Raw genomic sequence first — 27,889 nt, forward strand, 5'->3', positions numbered from 1 at the left:
CTTCCCCTTCCTACAACAGACACCCTGTGAGGTAGGTGAGGCTGAGAGAGTGTGACTAGCCCAAGGTCACCCAGCTGGCTTCATGTGTAGGAGAGGGGGAACCAACATGGTTCATCAGATTAGCATCCGCCACTCATGTGGAAGAGTAGGGAAACCAACCTGGTTCCCCAGATCAGAGTCTGCCTCTCATGTGGAGGAGAGGGGAATCAAACCCAGTTCTCCAGATATTAGTCCACCGCTCCAAACCAACGTTCTTAACCACTACGCCACACTGGCTCCAAGCAACAGAAAATAATACCTGTCAACAATTTAAGGCAACCTATAGTGCATGTTTTATATGCTACAAACATATAGTTTCATACATTCGGGCCCTATTTCACTGACTTCAGGGTGGCTCAGAACAAAAAAGCTTAAACATTAAAAAGACATCAAGGCCAAAAAACAACAACCCCAAACCCTGTAGCAAAGTGTGCATCAGCAGTCTCTCTCACAAACAGGGAGACTTTGCTAAGAGTTTCCTAAATGTGAAAGACCATCAAAAGTCCAAACGGATTTACTGCCTCATGCTGTTTTGTAGCATGAGGGCTCCAGCTACCAGTTGAACCTCACCCTCTTTCATTCTCTGCCAAAAAAAAAAAAAAATTACTGCCCTTGATACTAGTTTCACTCCTTCTAGACCTACCAGATTTTTTCACATTGTAATTTATGCAGGCTTCCAGTCAATAGAAATAAATATAGTTCTCTTTTAAACCTGCTCAGAAATCTATACGGAGCTCAATCAAGTCTCAGAATCCAAAAGGAAACTCACCTCTCGGTCTATAAACTGTGGCTTGCTAGTTGTATTGACAGAATGTTAAGGAAGGCCTATAGTTATTTAGAAGAAGAAAGAAGGAAGAAGGAAAAAGAAAGAAGAAAGAAGAAGGAAGAGAAGAAGGAAGAGATGAAGAAGAAGAGGAGGAAGAGGAAGAAGAACTGGTTTTTATATTCTGTCTTTCTCTACCACTTAAGGGAGACTCAAACCGGCTTACAATCACCTTCCCGTCCCCTCCCCACAACAGACACCCTGTGAGGTAGGTGGGACTGAGAAGTGTGACTAGCCCAAGGTCACCCAGCTGGCTTCGTGTGGAGGAGTGGGGAAACAAATCCAGTTCACCAGATTAGCCTCTGCCGCTCACAAGGAGGGGTGGGGAATCAAACCCGGTTCTCCAGATCAGAGTCCACCGCTCCAAACCACCGCTCTTAACCACTACACCATGCTGGCTCTTGACTCACAATTTAAAATTGTGGAGCTACTGACTTAGCAGAAGCCATACGAGTAGATTCCCAGAAAAACATGCCATGAGTTGTATCCCAACAATAATCTCCATCAGTGGAAGAAGGAGGTGGTTTTCACTCCACCCCCCAGACCTCTGACTCTCCTCTCTCGCTGTTCCTGGAGGACCCATGTCCCTGATCAGTGGGCTGAACGGAAGGGGGTGGGGGCAAGGAACAGGAGACATTTTTGGGATCCACCCCACTATAAATCCCTAGTCCTCATTTCCAACTGAGACCGAAACCAAGGACATGTAATCACATTTGCATGCATTTAGCTCCCCCTAACTTTGTTTTCCCCCCCTTTGATTTCTTCCCACTGCTGACATTTAGATTGTTAGCGCCTTGGGGCAGAGGCTGTATCTTTCTTGCTTCTGCTTATTCCGGAAAGCACCCTGGAAGGTGAAGACGGTATATTACTTCATCTTGCGTAACACAGGTCTTCACAAAAGAGCTTTTTTGGGGGGACAACCAACATCAAGTCTCAAAGCGGCAGCAAAGCGATCTGACCTGAGCCTCCCTAGGAATTCCACGCAACTGCCAACAAAATATAAACGAGGAATATACAAATATCCAACCTCCTGTACTAGACCGACAGCCCAATGACTATTAGCTGAGAATCTTTTTTACACAAACGTGCCACTTATCGTGGAAGTGTTAGGTAGAGATTAGTCATGTGATAAAAAGAAGAGAACTGAATTTCGGCAGTAATGTGTATACATGATCCATACACAGAAAATATTTATACCTGAGACTTCTAAAACATGGAACTGGGGAATGATTCTACTGCAGCCTGGTTTAATACTCCTGTGGCTTTCAAACACTACATCCTGCCCTGGATAGTCCACATGAACACATGAAGCTGCCTTATACTGAATCAGACCATCGGTCCATCAAAGTCAGTATTGTCTACTCAGACCAGCAGCAGCTCTCCAGGGCCTCAGGCAGGGGTCTTTCACCTACTTGCCTGGTCCTTTAAACTGGAGATGCCGGGGATTGAACACATGAACTCATGAAACTGCTTTATACTGAATCAGATCCCCCTTGGTCCACCCAAGTCAGTATTATCTGCTCAGACTGGCAGAGGCTCTTCAGGGTCTCAGGCAGAGGTCTTTCACATCACCTACTTGCCTAGTCCCTTTAACTGGAGATGCTGGGGATTGAACCTGGGACCTTCTGCATGCCAAGCAGATGCTCTACGAACTGAGCACAGCCCTTCCCCAAGTCCAGGCCAGCCTAATCTTGTCAAATCTTGGAAGTAACGCAGGCCAGCCCTGGATAGTGCTTGGACAGGAGACCACCAAGAAAGCTCACAGGCAGGCACCGGCAAACCACTTCCGCTTGTCTCTTGCCCAACAGGGTCCCCGTAAGTCGGTTGCAACTTGACAGCGCTTTCCACCACCAGAGCAACACAGCTGAGAGCCCTGGTTCAAAGGGATTAAATATACAAAGGCTTACCTGCAGAGATGTCGTCATCCACCAGATCGTGTTCTTCTTCTTGAATTTTAGGTTCCGATGCTGACGGTTCTGGACTGGCGGTGGCGGTCTGAATGGCTTCCGTGGTCACTCCCGCTGAAACAAGTCAAGCCACGGAAAACTTAAGTCCATCACAGTACTCCACGAGTTACAGAACATACAAAATTGCATCAGAGCGATCTCATCAGAAACCAGATTTCATGCTTTATTTCTCCCCTTCGGAAGACCTACTGACTTGAACCTAATTTTACCAGATTCTCTGAAGATCATAACAGGGCAGTGGCTGGATTCTTTGAGTCCCACCTCTGTGAATGTCTGGGTTAAGAATTTTTTTATTTCATTAGGATCTGGTCATGCTATTCAAATGATGGCAAAGCAAATAACACAATCCCTCTGAAGTGTACAGTGCACAACAGTGGACTTTCTTCCAGGCGACATACAGATTACTAAAAAGTGAACCTTGTTTTAATTATAACCAGAAGCAGTAAAAAATAATGTAATTAGTAAATAGATTGCCAATCTATTGCCCAGGCAATAGATTGCCCATATTGTCTCTCATACCCTGCAGAACATTCTCTCCGCAACATATCCTAAAGAACTCAAAGCATAAGAAGAGTTGGTTTTTATATCCCAATTTTCTCTACGTTCAAGGAGTCTCAAACCGGCTGACAATTGCCTTCCTTTCCTCTCCCAACAACAGGCACCTTGTGAGGTAGGTGGGGCTGTGAGAGTTCAGAGAGAACCGTGACTGGCCCAAGGTCACCCAGCAGGCTTCGTGTGGAGGAGTGGGAATCAAACCCGGTTCACCTGATTAGAGTCCACCGTTCTTAAACACTACACCACACCAGTTAATGTTTCATTTACATGTGTTCATTAACACTGAGTATGGTAAAAGGTAAAGGTACTGTGCATGTACTGGGTCATTACTGACCCATGGGGTGATATCACATCATGACATTTACTAGGCAGACTGTGTTTACGGGGTGGTTTGCCACTGCCTTCCCCAGTCGTCTACACTTTACCCCCAGCAGCAAGCTGGGTACCCTGTGCATGTACTGGGTCATTACTGACCCATGGGGTGACGTCACATCATGATGTTTACTAGGCAGACTGTGTTTACGGGGTGGTTTGCCGCTGCCTTCCCCAGTCGTCTACACTTTACCCCCAGCAGCAAGCTGGGTACTCATTTTACCAACCTCAGAAGGATGGAAGGCCGAGTCAACCTTGAGCCTGCTACCTGAAACCGACTTCCGTCGGGATCAAACTCAGGTCGGGAGCGGAGCTTTTGACTGCAGTACGGCAGCTTACCATTCTGAGACACGGGGCTCCCTTTGCGCCACTGAGTATGAGCTCCTTTTAATTACTGTTCAAGGTTCGTAACTACACACTCAAATCTCTTGTAGTTTAATCAGACTGGTTAGTCCTCGTCTCCAGAGCCCAAATTCCATCTAGCTGCATTTTGCCCATCTCCTTTGGTTCTCACCTTTTCAATTACTCTCCCCTACCGCTTGCCCTTCTCTCTCCATCACTATTAAAATGCAAACTGCAAGTTCTTGGGGACAGGGACCTGCACTTTTTAGTCAGTTTAAGCAGTACCACATACAACAAAGATACAGAATAAAACCACATTGCTGACCTCACACCCTGGTTCACCTTCTGATGGAAGATAAAGGAGAGACAGCTTTGCTCCCATCTCCCTGCCTTGCAGAGTTTTATTCCCTTGTGTGGGCCCCACAAACCCAGGAATTAGCTTTCCAGGGATTGGAAAGGGCTGCAGGAACAGAGAGAAATGCTGGGAAACTCTAGGTGCCTTCCATTCATGGATGGTAGGACACAAGACACTGTATATCTAATGGCCTATTAGGACCCGTCCCTTAAAATATTCATCTTCAGTCTTCCCCAAATAGATGATTTATGTCCTGGTCCTTATTATAGAATCATAGAGTTGGAAGGGGCCATACAGGCCATCTAGTCCTACACCCTGCTCAACGCAGGATCAGCCCAGAGCATCCCTGACAAGTGTTTGTCCAGCCGCTGCTTGAAGACTGCCAGTGAGGGGGTGCTCAATAATGGGTTGGACGTTAGGGGTATGGCAAGGAATCTTCCACCAATACAAGATAACATAACATATGATATATTCCTTCTCCAAATACCAATGGGCTTTCTCTAGAGGTTTTTAAGCAGAGGCTAGAAGGCCATCTGTCAGCAATGCTGATTCTATGACCGTAGGCAGTTTATGAGAGGGAGGGCACCTTGGCCATCTTCTGGGTATGGAGTAGGGGTCACTGGGTGTGTGTGTGAGGGGGGAGGCTGTTGTGAATTTTCTGCATTGTGCAGGGGGTTGGACTAGATGACCCTGGTGTTTCTATGATTCTAGAGCTTAGTTTAATGCCTTTCCATCAGCCCTGCTTAGTAGAAGATTCCAACTCTGGCCTAGGGAGGCACAGTTATGCCCCTGCAGTGCCAACACGATCGAGTCAATTGCTCATATATACTGGCTTTTATTTAACATCCTAAAATCGGAGCATATTATTTTAAAAGCAAATTATCTGAGAAGCTTCAATCTGTACTTCCACGAGGGAGGGAAAAAATAATCATAAATAATCATTGTAAAAAAAAAAAAGAAAAAAACAGCAGCGGCAAACCAAAGACAAAAGGAGAGAGAATGTGAAAAACAGAAATAAATCAGATGGAGACAGACTGTGAAATATGGCTCCTTTTCTTGAAATAAAGTCAATGAACAAGAGCATGCATTACCAGGCCTGACCTCCCTTATTCTCCAGTGCTATCTGGAGAACTGGTTAAGAGTCATACCAACACATAAGCTTATTTTATATACAAATTAGGGAATAAAAAGCATAGCAAATGTGATGTGGTTGCTGGGGTACCATGAGGGATGCATTTTAATCCACTGTGCTCTAAAATAATGGCTTGGCTCCGCATTTTTCCACATCCACTTCCTCTTTTGTGCGATCTTGAAATGTGAGTCTCCCTGCGTATTAAAGATCAGATCGAGGATCGCGGCGTCGCGGTTAGACTAATCAGGAGATTTGGATTCAAATGCTCGCTCAGGCATGAAGTGACCTTGGGCCAGTCATTGACATTCAGCATATCCTACCTCACAGGGCTGTTGGGAGACTATAAATGAGAAGAGAACCCTGAGAACTACTCTGAGCTCCTTTGAGAAAGGACGGAAAGAAAATGTGACGAACAGGCAGAAAGAGGCTCAACGTTGGGACCCTTTTCTAAGCAGAGTTACAGTGACTGGGGTCAAGGGCAGGGCCCTCTTGGTGGTGGTACCTTTTTATTAAAGAACTCCCTCTTCACAGAAGGTAGTTTCAGGTGGGTAGCTATGTTGGTCTTCAGTGGAAGAGCAAGATTTGAGTCCAGTAGCACCTCAGAGGCCAACAACATTTCCAGGGTGTAAGCTTTCGAGTCCAAGCTTCCTGGTATCTGACAAAAGGAGCTCTAGATTCTTGAAATCTCGTACCCTGGAAATCTTGTTGGTCTTTAAGGAGCTCCTTGACTCGAATCTTGGTCTCCTCAGAGAATTAACTCAGACGGGCTCTATTTTTTTCCTTGGAAGTGAACAGTACAAAGGCTTAAAAAAAATTTTTTTTTTTGCAGATATTTGTGAATCTGGCAAGACGCTGGTGAACTCAAGAGAGCTGTTAAAAAGGGCCTCTTTCAAACAGGGGCATCAAACATACTGCCCGCGGGCCGGATCCGGCCCCTCGAGAGCTTTTATCCGGCCGGTGAGCCAGCTGAGGCAGCCACACACCCCTCCCCGCTCTCGATCTGCACTGGCGAGGCGTGGCCCGGCCCAACCAAGTGACATTTATGCCATATCTGGCCCTTGTAACAACTGAGTTCAACCCCCCCTGCTCTAATATTTCTTAGGCTGCTTTTATACAGCGTTACTGCTGGCGGGTTCCCACCCTCCCGATCAGAGCCATTTTATAACTGTTTTTGTTTTCCACATCAGTGGCGATGTTGGCCTCTCTGAGAGCCGGGTGGAGCCATGGGATGAGTAGAAGTTTAAAAAAAGAAATGAATTTTTTGGGAGTGGGGGGTGTTACATCAGTATCTCATTGCCAGAAACATCCGACAAGGACAGCATGACTCCCGAAAGCTACATCCTGGAAATCCTGTTAGTTTTTAAGGTGCTACTGGACCTGAATCTTGCCCAGGAACATCCTGTGACACATTCCAGCCCATCGCTAAGCAAAGAATCCCCTGAGCTGGCAGCCAAGTCCAGCGATGGTTAAAGGCAGGTAAGGCACTGACGTGAATTTCCCAATTAAGAGCTCAGGCTAGAGACTACCAATACGCAATTCAAACTCGCATGTGTGTGTTGTTCAAATATTCTCCGCTAGCCTCATGAAAATGCGATGCGTTGAGCTTGAAGGGCTATCAGGCAATATGGCCTCCTATCACTGGTGTGATCCATGATGTCTGTCTCACACAAAACTCTTCCACCGATGTTCCAATGTGTGCGTTTACCAAGAAGCACTATCGGTTTCCTCATTTCTGAATTTTTTTTTTTTGGGGGGGGGAGAAATGTTTAAACAGCAATATTTGGCAAACGTCCCACCACTGACAGCGTTCTCTAAAAAACTTAACAACAGCTGGGTGGTTAGTTTGGCTTTAGATGGACGCTTTCTCACAGAGAGTCATAAGTTTAATATTCAGCAGTTACAGGGCCGAATTTGGATCAGTGCATGATACTGACTGACTTTCCTGTTGCCTACCTAGGAGTGAGAAAAGCGGCATCTATGGTAAAAGCCGGTTGGTATGGCAGATAGGGTTGCCAACCTCCAGGTATTAGCTGGTGATCTCCTGCTATTACAACTGATCGCCAGCTGATAGAGATCAGTTCACCTGGAGAAAATGGCCGCCTTGGCAATTGGACTCTACGGCATTGAAGCCTCTCCCCTCCCTAAGCCCCGCCCTCCTCAGGCTCTGCCCCCAAAACCTCACGCCGGTGGTGAAGAGAGACCTGGCAAACCTAATAGCAGAGCACTTTGAAGTGTAAGAGGGTTGAAGCATTTCTATCCTTGACCCATCTCTCGAATTGGTTCTCCAGTGAAGAAGAAGAGTTGGTTTTTATATGCTGACTTTCTCTACCACTTAAGGGAGAATCAAACCAGCTTAATCACCTTCCCTTCCCTTAAAAACATAAGAAAGGTCATGCTGGATCAGACCAAGGCCCATCAAGGCCAGCAGTCTGTTCACACAGTGGCCAACCGGTTGCCTCTAAGAAGCCCACAAACAAGACAACTGCAGCAGCATTATCCTGCCTGTGTTCCACAGCACCTAATATTCCCCTCCTAGCAACAGACACCCTGTGAGGTAGGTGGAGCTGAAAGAGCTGTGACTAGCCCAGGGTCACCCAGCTGGCTTCATGTGTAGGAGTGGGGAAACAAATCCAGTTCACCAGATTAGCCTCCACTGCTCATGTGAAGGAGTGGGGAATCAAACCCGGTTCTCCAGATCACAGTCCACTGCTCCAAACCACCACTCTTAACCACTACACCATGCTGGCTCTCTGAAGCTGGTTGCTGGAAAGTAAGATCGGCTGTTTGGGTTGATAGTGACGGGTCACCCAAGACTAGTGTGGTCAGAATTAGACTCAGAATCTCAACTAAATCAGGATTAAATTAATCGAGACAACCCCACTGTGGCCATGCCAAAGGCAGGCCGCGGCCACGTCAGCAGTCCAAACAGCCCGTCCAGCCAAAGGTTGGTGTCAGAGAAGTCAAACGCCAAGCTAAAATCAATAGCAAAGGGTTTTGTTCATGAGGTCAGGGAGTAAGGAATTGGAATCTGGAGGCAAGGAGCAAACCGGGCCAGAGCGGAAGTGATTAGGTATGCTACGGAACAGTGAAAGTGGTACTGAAAGGCAGGATCGATGCAGCCAGCAAGCAGGGAGAGATGGGCTCGAGGAAATAGCCCTGTTGATCAGACAAGGTCTGAGATGAACCCCCAAAAGTGATTTATAGAAGCCAATCAAGATTCCAGTCCATGACGAGGCCATCATGAGTCTCAGCTGGAGATTTTAAAAAAATTCAACTCAGCAGGCACCGACATGGAACTCTGAACAGTTCTGTTTGGAAAAGAACTGCTAGTGGATCTCTGAAGGATGCCGGCTGACCACTCCGCATATGGAGCCAAGTAGGAATTCTTTCATTTTTTTTAAAAAAAACCTTCTTTGTCTCAATCTCTTTAAAGCCACAGGGCTTAATTTTTTTCTGGACTCGTTTTTAGGATTTACGGATATGAATTGAACTTAATCCTTCAAATTACTGGGGGGGTGGAACAAAAACCACAGGTCTTCTTAGAGTTGCATATTTCGTGCGCTCTTCTCCATTCTGAGCATTCACCCGCAAGTAAGTATCTTGGAGGCGCCGGAGCTGACAGTCAAACCGTCAGCTGAAAGCATTCAGAGATTTTTCAAGACAGGGCGATGAGCGTTCCCTGTTTTGACAGAGAGCTTCGTAACAATGTGTAATCATAGGCTGAAATCCCGAAAACCATTACGCACCCTTAAAGTCAATATTTCTCGCGCGCGTGGCAGCTGCGTGCGAGATTGCCACCTCAATTTGAACGAAACGGCGATTGATACGCAAGGACGGCGTCGCGCTCGTTATAAAGAATTTATCGTTTATTTTCTTTCGGGGGGCTAATATGGATTTACAGGATCGTTTGAAAGGTTCAGATTATGACGACGGCTCGTTTGCGCTTCATACCGACACATCATGCAAAAGAGGGTGTGTGTTTTGTTTTTTGTTTTGCTCGTTTTAAGCGCATTACCATATTGGAATCAATTTTGTACAAATAGTACCTGAATTAAAACAAACAAACAAACTGAATTTAGCAATAGGGGAGGGTGTACGACTTTGTCTATGGTTTATTTCCAGACAGAAGGCTTAAATTTATTGGAAACAGATTTCTGCAGTGACTGACCAGCCCTGCCCCACGTTCCCTGCAATCCTTATGACAGACAGACTGCCTGCCTCACATTAATTCACTTCACACTATTTCTATCGATCCACAGTTGGTTCCCCAGTCTCTTTGCACACATTGCCTGTCTGGCTGCCTACATCCACATCAGCACATATACACAAAGGCCACAGAAAGATAACCTTTTGCTTTCCATTAAAGACACAGTGGCCATTTCCCCCCCTATCTGCAGCAGCATCAGAACATATAAAAATATACCGGAATTTCTATCGCCCGCAGGACAAAAAAACAAACAAAACAAAAATGAGTGCTCACAAAGATTTCAAGTACATCCACAGCTATGGTCTAGAAAACAATCATTTTCACATTTTAAAAAAAAGATGTTGGTTTGGTCAAAGACGACGCATGCGGCAGTGGTGGGGCAAGGGAGAGAAAGAGAGGAGGTTCCTGGTACAAGAGATACATACAGCCAAGAAATCCTTTCAAAAACGGCATTTCAGTTCAAAGAACCAACATTGCATGGTCCAATTTATTAGTCCTGTGTAGCTATTAACCAAGGGAGCTGCTTTAAGGTTCAGATGTGACCTAAACCTTCACCAAATCCAAAACCCATAACCGATGACGCCGAACACATTTCTAATGGTAACTGCAAGAACAGCCCATTCAAATAATAAAAATATAGGCAGTGAGCATGTATTGAATTGTGTGCCGTAATGTTTATAGATCGTCCTGACACTTTAGAAGGCGGGGACAAAAACCTTATCGGTTGACAATTCTGTTGATGGTACATGCCTGTACAGACTTAAAGGAGAAAGAACGAATGCAAGCAACAAGCTGCCCGCTCTAGTTTGGGTTTGCAAAGACCCAAACAAAAGGTAGAACGAGACATCTGCGATACTACACAGAAAAAGGCTAGGACAAACGCAACCTGCCGCCAAGGTTTCAAATTCCTCACCACGGTCCTGAGCGACTGTTTGCACATTATAAGCATTCATTCAGAAAATAATGCCAAGTACCCAACTTTTGATAAGCCCAGGTTTTTTTTTGGGGGGGGGGGGTTTGAGATGCAAAATCCGCAAAAGCTTCTGAACAAGGATCCCTTCCCCCTGGCCATTTATGCACGGATGAATTTGCTGCTCCCTCAAAGCTTTTTTTTTTAAATCCGCCTTTTAAAACAGTTATTAATGGCACCGAATCAAATGAAAAAGTCCGATGTTGATTGGAGCCTCGAATTATGCAGTGGTATCCCAACACGCAGAACTTTGCTCCGATAGGGCTGGGTTATCTCAATGGTGTTCCTCCCACAACCATTAACACACCTCTTTCTCCGCCCTCTGTCATCCCACACATGTGCGGGGTGCGGTGGCCACCCTCGAAAAAGCCTGTTTTCCGTTGGTGGAGATCTCGCTATGGACTATGTCGTCCTTTTATTATTATTATTTCTACCCGATAAAATAGCGATATATCGATAAATTGGTACCTCCCTCATGGGAGGTCTTGCCTAGGATTTGCCGCTCTCCAGATGCACATCTTCCCCACCCAAATTCTCAAAACTGGAAAACAAGAGGTCTCAGCATTCACGGCAATGGAAAACTATGCATCTACAGAGCGGCAAATTGAAGTCAAAACCTCCCATGCAGAAGTATCTTGATTCCCAGAGCAAAGTTTTCTTGGCAGCCCAAAGCAGAGGCTGCAAATATCCCAGCTGCACAAAGAGAAGCAGGGTGTGCGTTGTGTGCCTTCTGCACAGAGTAAAAAGATTGGGAGGATCACCCCCCCCCCCGCCACTTCCACCTCATAGCTGCAGCCCGTTCACTGGAATCTCCTGAATCCTCACAGATTCCCCCCCCCCCATGGCTCTGCTCCCCCAAAGAGAGAGGAGTTTTTCCTTCAGGGAGCTGAATTCCAGAAGCTTTTCCCAGAGCATGCAGAGAATTCCAGAGCTTTTCTCCTGCAAGTCCCCATCCCCAAAGGCAAATGTGGTCCCAGTATCCCAACCTCTAGAGAAAAGGAACAAAAGCTATTGATAGAGAAGTCTTTTCTATCAAAAGCTATTGATAGGGAGGTTTATCGCAAGAGTTGGAAAAACATTTTCCCGCATGGAAGGGCATGCCGTGGATTTGTCGCTCTCTAGATGCACATTTTTCCCAACGGAATGTTGAACACTCAAAAACAAGCGCCCCTGCCTGCTTAGAAAATTCACGAGAAAATATGCATTTATAAAGTGGTTAATTTGAGTCAAACCTCAGATGTCATGAAGAGGAACATGGGAGGTGTTGCCGTGGATTTGCCGCTCTCTAGATGCACATTTTACCCAAAGAAGGTTCAGAAGAATGTTCAGAAGTCAGAAACAAGCACCCCTACTTGCTTTGAGAACTCACGGGGGAAGATGCATCTACAGATAGAAGGGGGAGCATTATGAGACCGCAGAAAAAAGTTGCCAGGATCTGAGAAAGAGTGAAGCAGGAGAAGAATATGCTGCATGGCAGTGGTGAGATAGTGAAATAGCGATATATCGATAAAGGAAATGAAATAATTTTAAAAACCTCCAGGGAAGGAGAGCTCACCCCCTCCCGAGGAAGCCTGATCCACTGAGGAACTGCTCTAACTATTAGAAAATTTTTCCTAATGTCTAGACGGAAACTCTTTTGATTTAATTTCAACCAGTAGGTTCTGGTCCGCCCTTCTTGGGCAACACGATCTTTAATATCTTTAATATCTTTAACACGATATACTCTTTTGTGGACAAAGAAAGGCAACTAAGATGTACAGGAGAGATCTTTTGTCTGTCAAACAGAGGCGTAGGTTCTGTGCTACGTGGATGGTAAAAATCCAAAGCCAACAAAATGAACACCTAAAAAGAAGAAGAAAATCTACCTAAATTGCAGTGTGACCATTTAGATGAAAACCCGAAATTGGCCAGGTATTTGAACTGGCGATGTTGAAGAATACTTTGCGTGACTTATTTGTAAGAACTGAATAATTTTATGAAGAGGATACTGAATTACACAGTTGGCAAAATATCTGTAACTTTGGTAAGCACAAAAACTATACAAACCATAAAGAATCCATTTTTTAAGCATGTTTATCATCTTGGGGTATATTTTACCATTTTTATCCTTTTTATTTAACAGCATCCGCTTTTAACAGACCCCTATATGCCTTTCTTGTTTTTGCAGTTAAGAAAAACAAAAAATATATGGTGTTATTCAATAATTTTTAGAGTTGGGAGCAGTGCTGAACAGAAGGTGTCTGTACACAATCTATGCCCACGATAAGCCGGGCACAAGAACTCTACAGCTGTTCGGGCAGCGAGTTAAGGTACTTCAGGTATGAGAACCAAAGCAAGGGAGAGAATTAAGTATTTATACCCTGAACTTGTAACTCTGTCAAGAACTGCTTGGTAAGTTAAGAATAATGGAATAAAACCATTCAATCCTAAAACACTAACAAAACCATTAACAATGCTTAAAGAAGGATCATCAATAAGAGCAGAATCATTAAACTACCATAAAAAACAGCAGATTAAGCAGAATCACTAGAATAAAAATGTTAGCAGGTGTCTTTAGAATACACGTATCAAAACCCAACAGTATCAATGAAAACACCAGCATGAAAATACCAAAACGTGTGTGTGTGTGTGTATGTCTGTGAAATCAACGAAACACTTATTTTGCTCACCAAAAGAAGCGATTGACTTAACTGTGCATCCACAATACTCCAAGGCCTTTTACGCAGGAACGTTTCGCCGCGGTCACCCCCGCCAACTGCTTCGGGGCCTCCTTTTGATTATGCATGCTTTTTCTGCCCATCAGAGATCCCTCGTTCTCCCCGAGCATTTTGCCTATGTTTTCCAGATGCTGTTTTAGCCAGAATCTGGAGAATGTGGGCAAAACACGCGGGAAGAGTGAGGGGACCTCGGGCAGGTTGCAAAATGAAAAGGAAGCCCCGAAGCAGTCAGCGGGGGTGACAATGGGGAAACGTCCCTGCGTAAAAGGCCCAAGAGCATCCTGGAAAACAGGAAACAAACAAAAAAAACCTTCCAGGGGTGGCAAGCTGCCCATTTCGAGGCAAGCAATCGCTATGCCAGTTTACGGAAACAAGTATAATTCCAAACAACGACAGCAGCAGCACAAGATGAAACTGTACCCGAACAAAACGACCGCTGGATCACACAAATCCATCCCACTAGCAAATGCATGTTCCCTCGGCGGATCTGCGAGATCCAACATAATGCAGCTCGTGCCAGACACTAATGTGAAGGCAACAGGATGTATATAAGCTATATACCCTCCTATATTCCCTCCAATGGATGCTGGAACAAAGTGAATGCACACATTCAGCCAGTCTTTGGGGCATTCATCTGATGATGAAAACTGTCCCCTTTCAAGGTGACGCTGAGGTAAGAATCCTAATGAGAAACAAAACCAAAGGCCACAGGGCCAACAGAATTCAAGAGTAGGAAAAAGGCTTGAACTCTAATCATTTCCGTCTAGACATAAGGAAGAATTTTCTAACAGTCAGAGTGGTTCCTCAGTGGAACAGGCTTCCTCGGGAGGTGGTGAGCTCTCCTTCCCTGGAGGTTTTTAAGCAGAGGCTAGATGGCCATCTGTCAGCAATGCTGATTCTATGACCTTAGGCAGATCATGAGAGGGAGGGCATCTTGGGCATCTTCTGGTCATGGAGTAGGGGTCACTGGGGGTGTGTGGGGGGGGGAGGTAGTTGTGAATTTCCTGCATTGTGCAAGGGGTTGGACTAGATGACCCTGGTGGTCCCTTGCAACTCGATGATTCTATGATTCTAAGTGACCGGATGTTCTCAGGCACAAGAACACAAGAATAAATAGACCTCAACTCCACACACAGAATGTCTAACCAGCGCCGTGGCTGGGTGGCTGAGCTGGGGCCCAAACTTTGCACATACCAAACTCATCTCAGAGGACAGGATAAAAAAAGATGACAAACACTACATAATTCTGGCTTACAAATTAAAGCAGGTTTTGCTTCCCTCCCCCCCTTTTTAAATCAAGCTCAATAAAAATGGAAAGAACAGAAGTTCTATCCCCCAAACCTCCCCACTCCATATAGTCTGCTTATTACGAAGGATGCTGGGCAGAGAGATGGAGTGCGCATTTCTATGAGCGCTCATCTGGTCCCGCTGTTCATCTTTCACCTAAAGTCATAATCCTCTCCCTATGACATCACAGCAGGCCATTCGAGAAGTTAAGAGTATAAAATTATAGACAATCAGCACTTCTTCCAAAGGGAAGGACAGAAAAGTTCTCAATAGATTTTAAAGGCCTCCTTGAGAGAACAAAAAAATCCAGCAATTCCTTATCTGATTACAAATAGTTCTATACCTCTTTACTAGCCCGTTTCAATAGTGACATATTCAACTATCTGGGGCAGTTTGAGCATTTCGTTTCCTCTGCAACTGGATAGGAAATGCCAGCCAAACCAGTGGGGAAGTAGATTAGGAAGAAGCTGGTGCCACAGAGAAACTCATCTGTGCTACATAAAATACACCTAAAATAAAAAATAAGACAGAAAGGAATTGGGAGTTAAGCAGGAGCGAAGACAGGTCAGGGCTCGGAGTTGTCCTTTGCCACACTGAAACACTGGCTCTCACTACGAGCTTTTAGATTTCTTCCCATGACACAACAGACTGAGAGACTGAACACAGTTGTGACAGAACGTCACGGGTAGCCGCATGGCACATTTTAAGGATTTCTAAACCAAAGAAATCTCTACTGACTTCCAGCACTGATCGCTTTCTTGGTTAATTTGTGTAATTTCCTGGGATTTTGTTCCCCAAGAGCTGTCTTGGAGATGACCTGCCTTCCTCTTATTCCCAGATGATGTGCCCTACGTCTATCACTAAGTGTCAGGAAAGTGATTGATGCGATCAGGCCATGAGGCTTAAGACCAATTCTATCTTCTCTCCTTCCCAGAGTAAGTATTGTGACATAGTATAAGAACAGTAGCTTTTATCAAGATGATGAAGAAGAAAAGTTGGTTTTTATATGCCGATTTTCTCTCCCACTTAAGGAAGAATCAAACAGGCTTACAATCACCTTCCCTTCTCCTCCCCACAACAAACACCCTGTGAGGTAGGTGGGGCTGAGAGAGCTCTTAAGAGAGCTGTTACTAGCCCAAGGTCACCCAGCTGGCTGCATGTGCAGCAGTGGGGAAACCAACCCAGTTCACCAGACTGGAGTCCGCTGCTCACGTGGAGGAGTGGGGAATCAAACCCAGTTCTCCAGATTAGAGTCCGCCGCTCCAAACCACCACTCTTAACCACTATTCCATGCTGGCTCCAGCCGGTACATTTCTGCTCGTAATTGAAACCTATTATTGCAAATCCTAGCCTCTGCAGCCGACCGGAACAACTTCCTTTCCTCCTCCAAGTGATGGCCCTTCAAATACTTAAAAAGAACTATTTTGAAGAACTCCCTGCCCCAGGATGTGGTGATGGCTGCCAACTTGGAAGGCTTTAAGAGGGGAGTGGACATGTTCATGGAGGGGAGGGCTATTCATGGCTACTAGTCAAAATGGATGCTATTCTCTCCAGGATCAGAGGAGCATGCCTATTACCGTATATACTCGAGTATAAGCCGAGTTTTTTAGCCATGATTTTTAGCTTTAAAAACTCACCTTGCCTTATACTCGGGTCAATACGGTAATTCGCCTGCCGGGCCCTCTCCCAGCACGCTCCCACCGGCCAGCTGATGGGCGGGCTGTCCCGCCTTCTCCCCCCCCCACCCGATCGCGCCTTCTGCGTGGCGGCGGTGGCGGCTTCTTCTTCTATCCTGGAGAGAATATGTATGCATCATGACTAGTAGCCATTTTGACTAGTAGCCATGGATAGCCCTCTCCTCCATGAACATGAGCACTCCCCTCTTAAAGCCTTCCAAGTTGGCAGCCATCACCACATCCTAGGGCAGGGAGATCCCCAATTTAACTAAGCGTTAAATACACCTTTATTTATATTACCACCACCATCACCCTAAGTTGCGCCTTAGAGTTACAGAACTCAGGGACCTGTTCCTATGTATCCATACATGAACACGCTGACTGCAACCGTAGGGCTGGGTTGCCTGCTAGACTGGAGGCTGAAGAATAGTGGGTAGCCAAAACAAGGCAAGGCACGGTAGAGGCACGAGCACCCCAAGAGCTATGAACAGCAGCACACCAAGCAGGCTCAGGATCCAGCCATATGATGCCAACTCAAGGAAGCAAAGTTGGCCAACAGTATTAGAAGGGAGGCAATTCTGAAAGTTAGCTTTTTCTTTGCAGCTCTCCAGCACTGAGTACTTGGACAGCTCCCTAGGGAAAAAGACTAGTTGAACACACTTGAATGTACAAAATCAGACCATTGGTCCGTCAAGGTCAGCACTGTCTACTCAGACTGGCAGTGCCTCTCCAAGGTCTCGGGCAGAGAACGGTCCTACTACCTGGTATAGTTCTTCTAATGAGAGCCAGTGTGCTGTAGTGCTTAAGAGCGGTGGTTTGGTATGGTGGACTCTGATCTGGAGAACCGGGTTTGATTCCTCACTCCTCCACATGAGCAGCAGACTCTAATCTGGTGAACCGGGTTGGGTTTCCCCACTCCTCCACGTGAAGCCAGCTGGGTGACCTTGGGCCAGTCACAGCTCTCTCAGCCCCACCTACCTCACAGGGTGTCTGTTGTGGGGAGGGAAGGTGATTGTAAACCAGTTTGATTCTCCCTTAAGTGGTAGAGAAAGTTGGCATATAAAAAACAACTCCTCTTCCTCCTCCTTCTTCTTTACAGTCCTCTGGTTTCCATTATTGGGTCTTCCTACTCTCTCAAGAATAGCATAAGACTGTATCTCCCTCCCACCAATCCTTTTTTTTTATATTTCCGCAAATCTATCAATGATAATTTTGTAAAAAATAAATAAAAAAATAACCTATTTTAAACGCCCATATTTAAATTCTCCATTACAATGACTTCACTGCCCAAACAGGCTAATTATAATTTATTACTACACTAAAGAGAGAGATAAAAACATTCATTTCTTTCCAGCTAATAATAATACCATGAACAAAATGATAATAAGCTTTATTAGTGAGTTTTATTGTGCGACGACCTCCAGCTCAAAAAACTTGGTATTAACCAAAAAGATTATAAAAGCGAATATAAAAATGAAGGTCAGGGATGAAGGCTGAAATGGATATGGCATAAATATAAGTGGTAACGGTAAGCTGTTAACCTTATCATGTACACCAGTAGCTGTGGTTCATATCGTGCTTTATGAGCTTTATTAAAACCTGCAAAAATCAAATATCTACTCTGGATGATCGCTTTGTGCTTGCTGCACTTTCAGTGAACCAAACCGAAACGAGTAAAAATTTGCTTTACTCACGCATCCACAATTTTACTTGCATTGGAGATGGAACCAGTCGCTCCGAAGAAGTTGCTAAATACTATGGCTAACCTAAAGAGAGCCAGCGTGGCATAGTGGTTAAGAGAGGCCAACTCTTAATCTGGAGAACCAGGTTTGATTCCCCACTCCTCCACATGAAGCCTGCTGGGTGGCCTTGGGCCAGTCACAGAACTCTCTCAGCCCCACCTAGCTCACAAGGTGTCTGGTGTGGGCAGAGGAAAAAGATTGTAAGCCGCTCTGAGACTCCTTAAGGAAGCGAAAAGCAAGGTACAAAACCCAACCCTTCTTCTTCTCCTAACATCCAGCAGCATACCAAAAATGGCAGTTTTCAAGAGCAGAAGGCTGAATATAAATATTCCTTATCGTAACTATGGCTATACACATGCACAGAGAGCCATGTGTAGTTGTGGGGATTTCTTTCAAGTTTGCACAGTAACTGCTCACACAGCAGAAGAGGCAGAAGCTGTTCTTCAGCTTAAAAATTTAGCTTGCCCGTTCAGTAATATTATCAGCTCTAGTTGGAACATCAAAGAAATCTTGCTTGCTTATGCAGTCCTCTCCTCCAAATACAAATAGGTTTACTGGCTTACATTTTCTTATCACTTTGCTTTACCAGAACCACATTCCTTTCTCGTATGTGTACCTGAATAAGCTGTCTACACGTCTGGTCCTAAAACCTTCTGTCCCAGAACATTCACAGTAGTAACAGCTGCTAAACGTTCCTTGATGGGCAGCTCCCCCACTACTACCAATCTTCCCCTGAAGTTCATGGAGTCGGACCAGAACCAACGGGGTGAAATTAAATCAAAAGAGTTTCCGTCTAGACATTAGGAAGAACTTTCTAGCAGTGAGAGCGGTTCCTCAGTGGAACAGGCTTCCTCAGGAGGTGGTAAGCTCTCCTTCCCTGGAGGTTTTTAAGAAGAGGTTAGATGGCCGTCTGTCAGCAATGCTGATTCTATGACCTTAGGCAGATCATGAGAGGGAGGGCATCTTGGCCATCTTCTGGGCATGTAGTGGGGGTCACTGGGGGTGTGCGGGGGAGGTAGTTGTGAATTTCCTGCACTGTGCAGGGGGTTGGAGTAGATGACCCTGGTGGTCCCTTCCTTGCTACAGTATACCCTTGACAGAAGAACGGTCCACTCTTTCTATTTGGGATGGTCGTCCTCTTCCAACGAGAGCGCAGCTTCAGGAGGGACACACAGGGAGCAGTGAGGGAGGTAGGGGACACTCGCCTAGCCATCCAGATCAGCCGAATCAAGCCTGGCGATCAATGGGGTAACAGATGTCGCAGCCAGATCACCCTCACATCCAGGTGGTCCCCTCCTATTCTATGATTCTATGAAAGTTGGGACCCTTTGGTCTGTTACGTTACCATGCATAAGCATGTTTATTCTTAAATCTGCAGCTTTTAGGTGCCACGGAGACTGAAGACAAGTTGCACTAGGAGATGTCCATCTAGACATGAGGAAGAACATTCTAACAGTGAGAGTGGTTCCTCAGTGGAACAGGCTTCCTTGGGAGGTGGTGAGCTCTCCTTCCCTGGTGGATTTTAAGCAGCGGCTAGATGGCCATCTGTTAGCAATGCTGATTCTATGATCTTAGGCAGATCATGAGAGGGAGGGCATCTTGGCCATCTTCTGGGCATGGAGTAGGAGTCATTGGGGGTGTTGGGGGGAGGTAGTTGTGAATTTCCTGCATTGTGCTGGGGTTGGACTACATGACCCTGGTGACCCCTTCCAACTCTATGATTCTATGAACATAGGAAAAGCCTAGGTAAGATCTAGGATCTAGGTCATACTTTCACTTCACAGGGTGCCAGAGACCCAATTATTGGCCAGTGCCCTGCACAATGTATACATGTACCCTAATTTATACATGTACATTAATAAAAAAAATGAGAGCAAGTGTGGTGTTTTGGTTAAGGTGTAGGACTAGGACCTGGGAAAACCCAGGTTCGAATCTCCACTCTTGCCATGGGAGCCTGCTGGGTGATCTTGGGCCAGTCACACACTCTCAGCCCTGATCCTGGCAAGTATTTGGATGGGAGACCTCCAAGGAAAACCAGGGGGTTGACATAGAGGCAGGAATAGGCAAACCACCTCGGAATGTCTCTTGTCTTGAAAACCCTACAGGGTTGTCATATGTCAACTTATGTGACTTGACGGCAATGAATAAACAAACAAATGAATAGGCCAGTCTTCTGCAATATCAATATGCCAGAGTTCTCTGGAAGACAGACACGGGCTCCCTGGCAGAAGGGTCAACAGGAAAAGGGTTCTCTGAAGGTTGAAAATCTGATGTATCTCACAGAACAACTAGACGTGACGTTTCAGAGGGTAGCCATGTTGGTGTACAGGAGAAGAGCTAGATTTGAGCCCAGCAGCACCTTAGAGACCAATAAGGTTTTGTGGGTATCAGCTTTCGAGAGTCAAAGTTCCCTTCCTTGGATCTGGCAGAGAGCTTTCATTCTTGAAAGCTGATACCCCCTTAGGAGGCAGTGTGACCCTGCCGCCAGTGTAAATGCTCTCTTATTCCGTGATAAGGGGCACTTGTGCTGGCGGCGGGGGCAGTTCTGTAGGTGCCTGGGTGCTGTAAAGATGCACGCCGCTCCCCCACCGCAGCAGTCTCTCCGAGCCCTAAATCCCAGAAGAGAAATGCGGTGCTGGCATGGAGGGGCATTCTGGGGGTGTTCCCAGGGGCGTAGCTGATGTTAGTCAGCTTCCTAAGACCTTCCAGCCCGTGAACGCCCCCTCAACCAACAGAGTTCTGCACCAGGTTTTTCCTGGCACAGCCTCACTGTTTTCAATGGGGGAAAATGCTCCATTCCCCCCCCCCCCGCAAAAAAAAAAAGTTTTTAAAAGGCTTTTTTTAGCCTTTCGGCGGCCGGGAAACTGCTTTGGAGGTGGCGTGGCAGCGCCTCGGCTATGCTATCCCCAACTGCCGGAAAGCTCAGGAATGAGCTGAAAGTGAAGAATTTCGCCTATTGTTTCCAGCCGTGATGGAACGGAATCCAAAATGAAGTTCACTCTTTCCACCACCACCCCAACCGTTCAAGCACCTTGTCTTCAGTGCCCCCCCAAGAAGAAAACATTAGGTTTAAATGTTAGATATCACTTCCAAACACTGAACTATTCAATGCAAAAACAGTGAACGACAGAGTTAACATTAGAATTTTGCATCTTTTCACATTTTCAGGCACCAGGCCTGCAGAAATCCTTACGAACACGTTAGATTTCTAAATAGCTGCATAGGGAAAAACCGGAACTAAACTTTACAGCTCTGTCACCGGGGCCCTCATTTATACATTTAAGCTAATTGCCGACCACTTGGCGGAAGTTAACCCAAAAGCTGTTCTTCCAGAGGATTTGCACATATGGATTTGTAGAGGAACTAAAAATGACAAACTGTTATTAAACTGCAGGAGAAACAGCGATTACAGTATATGAAAGCATAATGCTCCGAAAGCAGCATGTAGCTACATCAGTGCATTACACTGATTAAATCTCACAGCTTATTCTATATATTCATACCCAACAAATTATTTTCAAAGCGGCAAGTGTTGAACTAATTTAGGAAGCAATCAGTGCGTACAGCCAGGGCTTTTAGAGAACTAGCTTGTATACATAAAAGTGCAGGAAAATACGAGTAAGAGATTACTAGAGCACAGAATCACTAAAAGAAACGTAAAATGGTTAAGGTGTTTGGCAGATGAAAAAACTACAGAGAAAAGCAGGCATACGAAGAATACAACTGCATCTTATGTTCCGCTATGACAGTATTAGCTGTCCGCCCAACCAAAGATTTTTGGTTGGGGCCGTGGCTCAGTGGTAGAGCATCTGCTTGGCATGCAGAAGGTCCGAAGTTCAATCACCGGCATCTCCAGTTAAAGGGACTAGGCAAGTGGGTGATGTGAATGACCTCAGCCTGAGACCCTGGAGAGCCGCTGCCGGTCTGAGTAGACAATACTGACTTTGATGGACCTCGATGGTCTGATTCAGTATAAGGCAGCTTCATGTGTTCATGTGCAGTACTAGAAGGCTGTGCTCAGCAAAAGATAAAGAGTTGCACCCAAAGATGCCCCTTTTGATGCAAAGGGGTCTTCCATTCATGGAAGCGCCTTCTGAAACCTCACACTAAAGTGTTGCACAGGAAAAGGGAATTCAAGTTCAGAGACACTCTGCTGCTTGGCACCAGAGCGCCAGTGCAGAGTACTGGTTAGGAGTGGTGGACTCTAATCCGGAGAACCGGGTTTGATTCCCCACTCCTCCAAATGAGCGGTGGACTCTAATCTGGTGAACTGGGTTGGTTTCCCCACTTCTACACATGAAGCCAGCTGGGTGACCTTGGGCCACTCACAGCTCTTTTAGAGCTCTCTCAGCCCAACCCACCTCCCAAGGTGGCTGTTGTGGGGAGAGGAAGGGAAGAAGATTGTAAGCCGGTTTGATTCTCCTTAAGAGGTAGAGAAAATTGGGGTATAAAAACCAATTCTTCTTCTTCAGTTCTTACACAACACCTTACACCGGTAGGAGCTTAAACAGTCCTACATAACTTATTATATCAAAGGACTCCTGTGAAAATCCCTTGGAGAACTGCAGTTTTCTTCTTTTGTCTACACTTTCCGATTTTGTCCTAGGAGGGAACATCAGAGGAAGGCCTCAGCGTGGTGTAGTGGTTAAGAGCGGTAACTTGGAGCAGTGGACTCTATTCTGGAGAATTGGGTTTGATTCCCCACCTCCTCCACATGAGTGGCGGATGCCAATCTGATGAACCAGATTGGTTTTCCCCACTCCTACACATGAAGCCAGCTGGGTGACCTTGGGCTGGTCACAACTCTCTTAGAGCTCTCTCAGCCTCACCTACCTCACAAGGTGTGGGGCAGGGAAGGGAAGGCGATTGTAAGCCGGTTTGATTCTTCCTTAAGTGGTAGAGAAAGTTGGCATATAAATACCAACTCTTCTTCTTCTCATTCTTGGCCCTCCACAGTAACTAGTTGGCCACTGTGTGAGACAGGATACGGGACTAGGTGCACCACTTATCTGATTCAGCAGGGCTCTTAAGCTCTTATGATTTGATTTTTATACATTTATAGTGGGGAGGTTGATTTCTCCAGGGATGATGTTGTATATGTACAACATGAAAACTGCACACAGGCTTGTATAATGGAACTGTACTGGCCATGGCGAACACAAAGTTTTACACAGCAGCAATTTTTCTTCTACTCACGATTCTTTGGATCAAACCCATTGATTTTTTTTTTAAAGGCTCTGATTTTAGTACCGTGCACTAAACGCTTTCAGCCATCACGTAGCTAAGACAACCCCAAGGTGCTAAAAATATTTTTCTAACACTGTTCACGGTCTTTTGTGTTTGTGCATTTATGTATATCTACATTTGCTATTCGTATATCTGTATTCGCTTCGTGCCTCTCTCGATGCACATGGACTTCAGCTCATGTGTCAATAAGTCTTTTTTCCTCTAAGGTGCTAAAAGACTTATTTTCATCGTTAACACTGGATACATACAATAGCTACAATCAAAATGAACTATTTTTTAAAAAAACCTGGTTTCAGAGGGTAGCCGTGTTGGTCTGCAAAGCAAAAGAGCCATATTTGAGTCCAGTAGTACCTCAGAGACTGACAAGATTTTCGGGGTATGAGCTTTCAAGAGGTTTTGAGAGTCCCTCCGATGAAAGGAGCGTTAACTCTCGAAAGCTTATCCCTCAAAAATCTTGGCAGTCTACCAGCTGCTACGGGATTTGAATCCAGCTTTTAAAATTGTTGATGTTTAAGAGGACTCTGTGACGAACAAAGACTTCATCTTTGAGAGAAGCTCGGAGAAAGGGAGTGGACGGAGCTAAGGAGCTCACTGTGTTCTGAAGAAAGGAATTGGATTCTGGTTTTGGTAACCGATGTGTTCAGTAGCTTTGTTTGACTCTGGGAACCCGAGGGTTCAAGTTTGCCAAAGCTGTTGTGAAACAAATCCTGTGGAGTGGCAGGAGGAGATGGGGAGGAAAGGGACCCTTTCTCAGGTTGCTGGAAGGGAATAGGCTCTGGGAAGGAGATATTCCAAATACAGGGTGTTGTTTAGGGATTACTGCCACAGAAGTGGGGTATATCTATAGTGAGAACTGGAAGAGAGATCTGAGGAGAAATCTCTATGCTTCTGTGTTACTCTGGGGGAGAGAGATTGCATGGTCTCCAACTTCCTTGATAGCTAGGCAGTGGAGTCTGAACAGAAACATCTATAAGAAGTTCTGGGAATGGAACTGAATTTCTGAACTGAATCTAAGAATTGTAATACTGTACCAGCTAAGCCATCTAAGATCTATGCCTTCTCTGAAATGTAACTTATTAAATAGCTCTGGTTCTATGCTTTTCCTAACCACCATTTTCTCTCCAAACCCATCCCTTGTACAGTATTCTTCTGAGGTAAAATAAGTAAAGGGGACTAAGGAGAAAAATTAACACTCCAAAGAAATATTCTGGCAAACAAGCAAGCAAGCTCTCTCACCCTCAGTACCCACGTATGAGGGATCGTGATAAGACTTCTTACCACCAAAAGGGAATTCACACAATCACAAAATTGCTCAGTGCTATGACTCACAGCTGGACACACAACCTCTACTGATAAGGGATGTGTCTGAGGGAACGCTAGGTGGTTGTACAAGAACAAACAGATGCACACTGCTCACATGGAGTAATCAGCACCCATATGTAATTCATCATGTTTAGACCTACAGCCAGACTCTTTCTTTAATAGTTCAAAGACTTTCCAAATTTAAACAAAAGGGGGCGGGACCCAAAGGCAATCTTCTGCTGACAAAATAACTCCCTCCAGCGGAAGAGGAGATGATAAAGAGGTGATATGATAGACATCTTCAAGTATTTGAAGGGCTGCATTATAGGGGATGGAGCACAGTTGTTTTCTGTTGCCCCAGAAGGTTGGACCAGAACCAACAGGCAGAAATTAAATCAAGAGTTTTCCAGCTAAACATTTGGAAAAACTTCCTAACAGAGCGGTTCTTCAGCGGAACAGGCTTCCTTGGGAGGTGGTGGGCTCTCCTTTCTTTGGAGGTTTTTAAGCAGAGGCCAGATGGCCATCTGTCAGCAATGCTGATTCTGTGAATTTAGGCAGATCATGAGAGGGAGGACAGGACGGGATGATCAGTGCTTGGCTCTCGTGGCCCTTTCTTACATGCCCAGGGTAATGCCCATCACCACTTTCAGGTCAGAAAGGAACTTTCCTCCAGGCCAGATTGGCCAGGGATCCTGGAAGTTTTTTGCCTTCCTCTGGGCATGGAGTAGGGGTCATTGAGGGAGTGGGGGGTTTGAATTTCCTGCATTGTGCAGGTGCTGGACTAGATCTTGAAGTCCCTTCTAGCTCTAAGACTCCCCCCCTTTGCCCCACGCAGTGTTCTAAGGGTTCTCCTGAAGTCCTAGAAAAGCAATTTGGGGAGCCTTCGACAACAAAGCCTTCGACATAAATTTGAGGAGCTTAGTGGATACAGTAGGAGGTAAAAAACCCCACTGCATCAGCAGTTCTCATACTTTGGTTCCCACAGTACTTGCAGAGGGGACAGAGCTGGGACACCTGGTCAGTTAACAGAGACAACACAGTGTAGTGATTAAGAGTGGTGGAGTCTAATCTGGAGAACCAGATTTGATTCCCCGCTCTGCCACATGAGCGCCGGACTCTAATCGGGTGAACTGGGTTGGTTTCCCCACTCCTACACATGAAGCCTGCTGGGTGACCTTGGGCTAGTCACAGTTCTCTCCAAACTCTCTCATCCTCACCTACCTCACAAGGTGTCTGTTGTGGGGAGAGGAAGGGAAGGAGATTGTAAGCCAGTCTGAGACTCCTTAAAGGTAGAGAAAATTGGGGTATAAAAACCAACTCTCCTTTTTTTTTTTTAGCTGAGACCTGCGGTGGAACATTTGCAGGTACCTTTAGAGACTGAGCTTGCCAAAAAAAGCCGTGGCCTTTACAGATAAGAGCATTGTCTGAACACACAGATCTGCCTTCTACTGAATCAGGCCTTAGCATGCAGAAGGTCCCAGGTTCAACCCCCGGCAGGCCCAGTTAAAAGGCTCAAATAGGAGGTGACATGAAAGACCTGTAGCTGAAAACCCTGGAGAGCTACTGCCAGTCTGAGCAGGCAATACTGACCTTGATGAACCAAAGGTCTGAGGAGGAGGAGGAGGAGGAGGAGGAGGAGGAGGAGGAGGAGGAGGAGGAGGAGGAGGAGGAGGAGGAGGAGGAGGAGGAGGAGAAGGAGAAGAAGAAGAGTTGGTTTTTATATGCCGACTTTCTCTGCCACTTAAGGGAGAATCAAACCGGCTTACAATCACCTTCCCTTCCTCTCCCCACAGCAGACGCCCTGTGAGGTAGGTGGGGCTGAGAGAGCAGTGACTAGCTCAAGGCCACCCAGCTGGCTTCATGCGTAGGAGTGGGGAAACAGTTCACCAGATTAGCCTCCGCCGCTCATGTGGAGGGGTGGGGAATCTAACCCGGTTCTCCAGATCAGACTCCACCACTCCAAACCACTGCTCTTAACCACTACACCATGTGTAGCTGCATGTGTTAAAGAGAAGCAACGCATGCACTTGTTCCAGGTAGAGGTGCTGAGGCTTAGGTTTACACAGGGGAAGGAGGCTGCTCCAAAAATGGCATGGAAAAGGTGGGTTTTGAGGAGGAATACGAAAAAAGCAAGACACAGCAACACAGGCATTCTGAGAGCTGTAAAGGCAGCAATGGAGAAAGTCGTTTGAAGGAACAAAAGATCTTCAGATGGCCGAGGGAGGCAGAGCTGGAGGAACAAAGGTCATTGGAGGGGGGGGGTTATAGCAGGGGCTGACAGATAAGGACTCAGAACAGCATGTAATAATATTCCTCAAACCCAGGTGATGGAGGGTTTTGAAGGTAAAACTGAAACCACAGTTAAACAACCCTGTTTTGTGGTGTCTAAATTGGAACGTTTCTGATTGTAAATGCTTCTGGATTCTCCCCGTGGGACGGTTTGCCCGTGCTACTCTCATTGGCATAATTTAGAGGTAGTGTTTAATTCTGAATGCACGTCACCTGTCACACATGCACACAATGGCATAACTGGGGAAGAGCTGCAGACGTGTATACAGGCAGCAGTGTCCGGAACCCAAAGAAGGGGAAATGGAAAAGGACTGTCTGGGTTGGGGGAACATTGTGTTCCTAATGACGGCACTGAAAGCACGGCAGGGTCTAGCTCAGTACGAGCAAAAAGGTTTAAGAAGGTCTGAAACATTTTTTGGAGCAGCCATTCCGATCATATAGTATTCATGCTCATAGTATCACAGAGTTGGAAGGGACCACTAGAGTCGTCTAGTCCAACCCCCTGCACAATGCAGGAAATTCCAAACTACCTCCCCCCACCACACCACCGACCCCTACTCCATGCCCAGAAGATGGCCAAGATGCCCTCCCTCTCATGATCTGCCTAAGGTCATAGAATCAGCATTGCTGACAGATGGCCATCTAGCCTCTGCTTTAAAACCTACAGGGAAGAAGAGCTTACCACCTCCCGAGGAAGCCTGTTCCACTGAGGAACTAACTGTTAGAAAATTCTTCATAATGTCTAGGTGGAAACTCTTTTGATTTAATTTCAACCCATTGGTTCTGGTCTGGCCTTCTGGGGCAACAGAAAACAACTTGGCACCATCCTCTATATGACAGCCCCTCAAGTACTTGAACATGGCTATC

General features: G+C 45.9%; 1 protein-coding gene across 1 annotated transcript in view; it reads right to left on the bottom strand.

Moving 5' to 3' along the window:
• WDR7 (WD repeat domain 7) overlaps window positions 1–27,889 on the bottom strand; it is a 241,548-nt gene that overhangs the window by 166,282 nt on the left and 47,377 nt on the right. Inside the window, exon 19 of the mRNA XM_056848181.1 lies at window positions 2,770–2,883. Coding sequence (XP_056704159.1) covers window positions 2,770–2,883 — 114 coding nt within the window. The remainder of the gene's footprint in view (window positions 1–2,769; window positions 2,884–27,889) is intronic.

Source organism: Euleptes europaea, chromosome 4 (genome assembly GCF_029931775.1).
Source record: "Euleptes europaea isolate rEulEur1 chromosome 4, rEulEur1.hap1, whole genome shotgun sequence".
In the NCBI taxonomy this organism is placed as follows: domain Eukaryota; kingdom Metazoa; phylum Chordata; class Lepidosauria; order Squamata; family Sphaerodactylidae; genus Euleptes; species Euleptes europaea.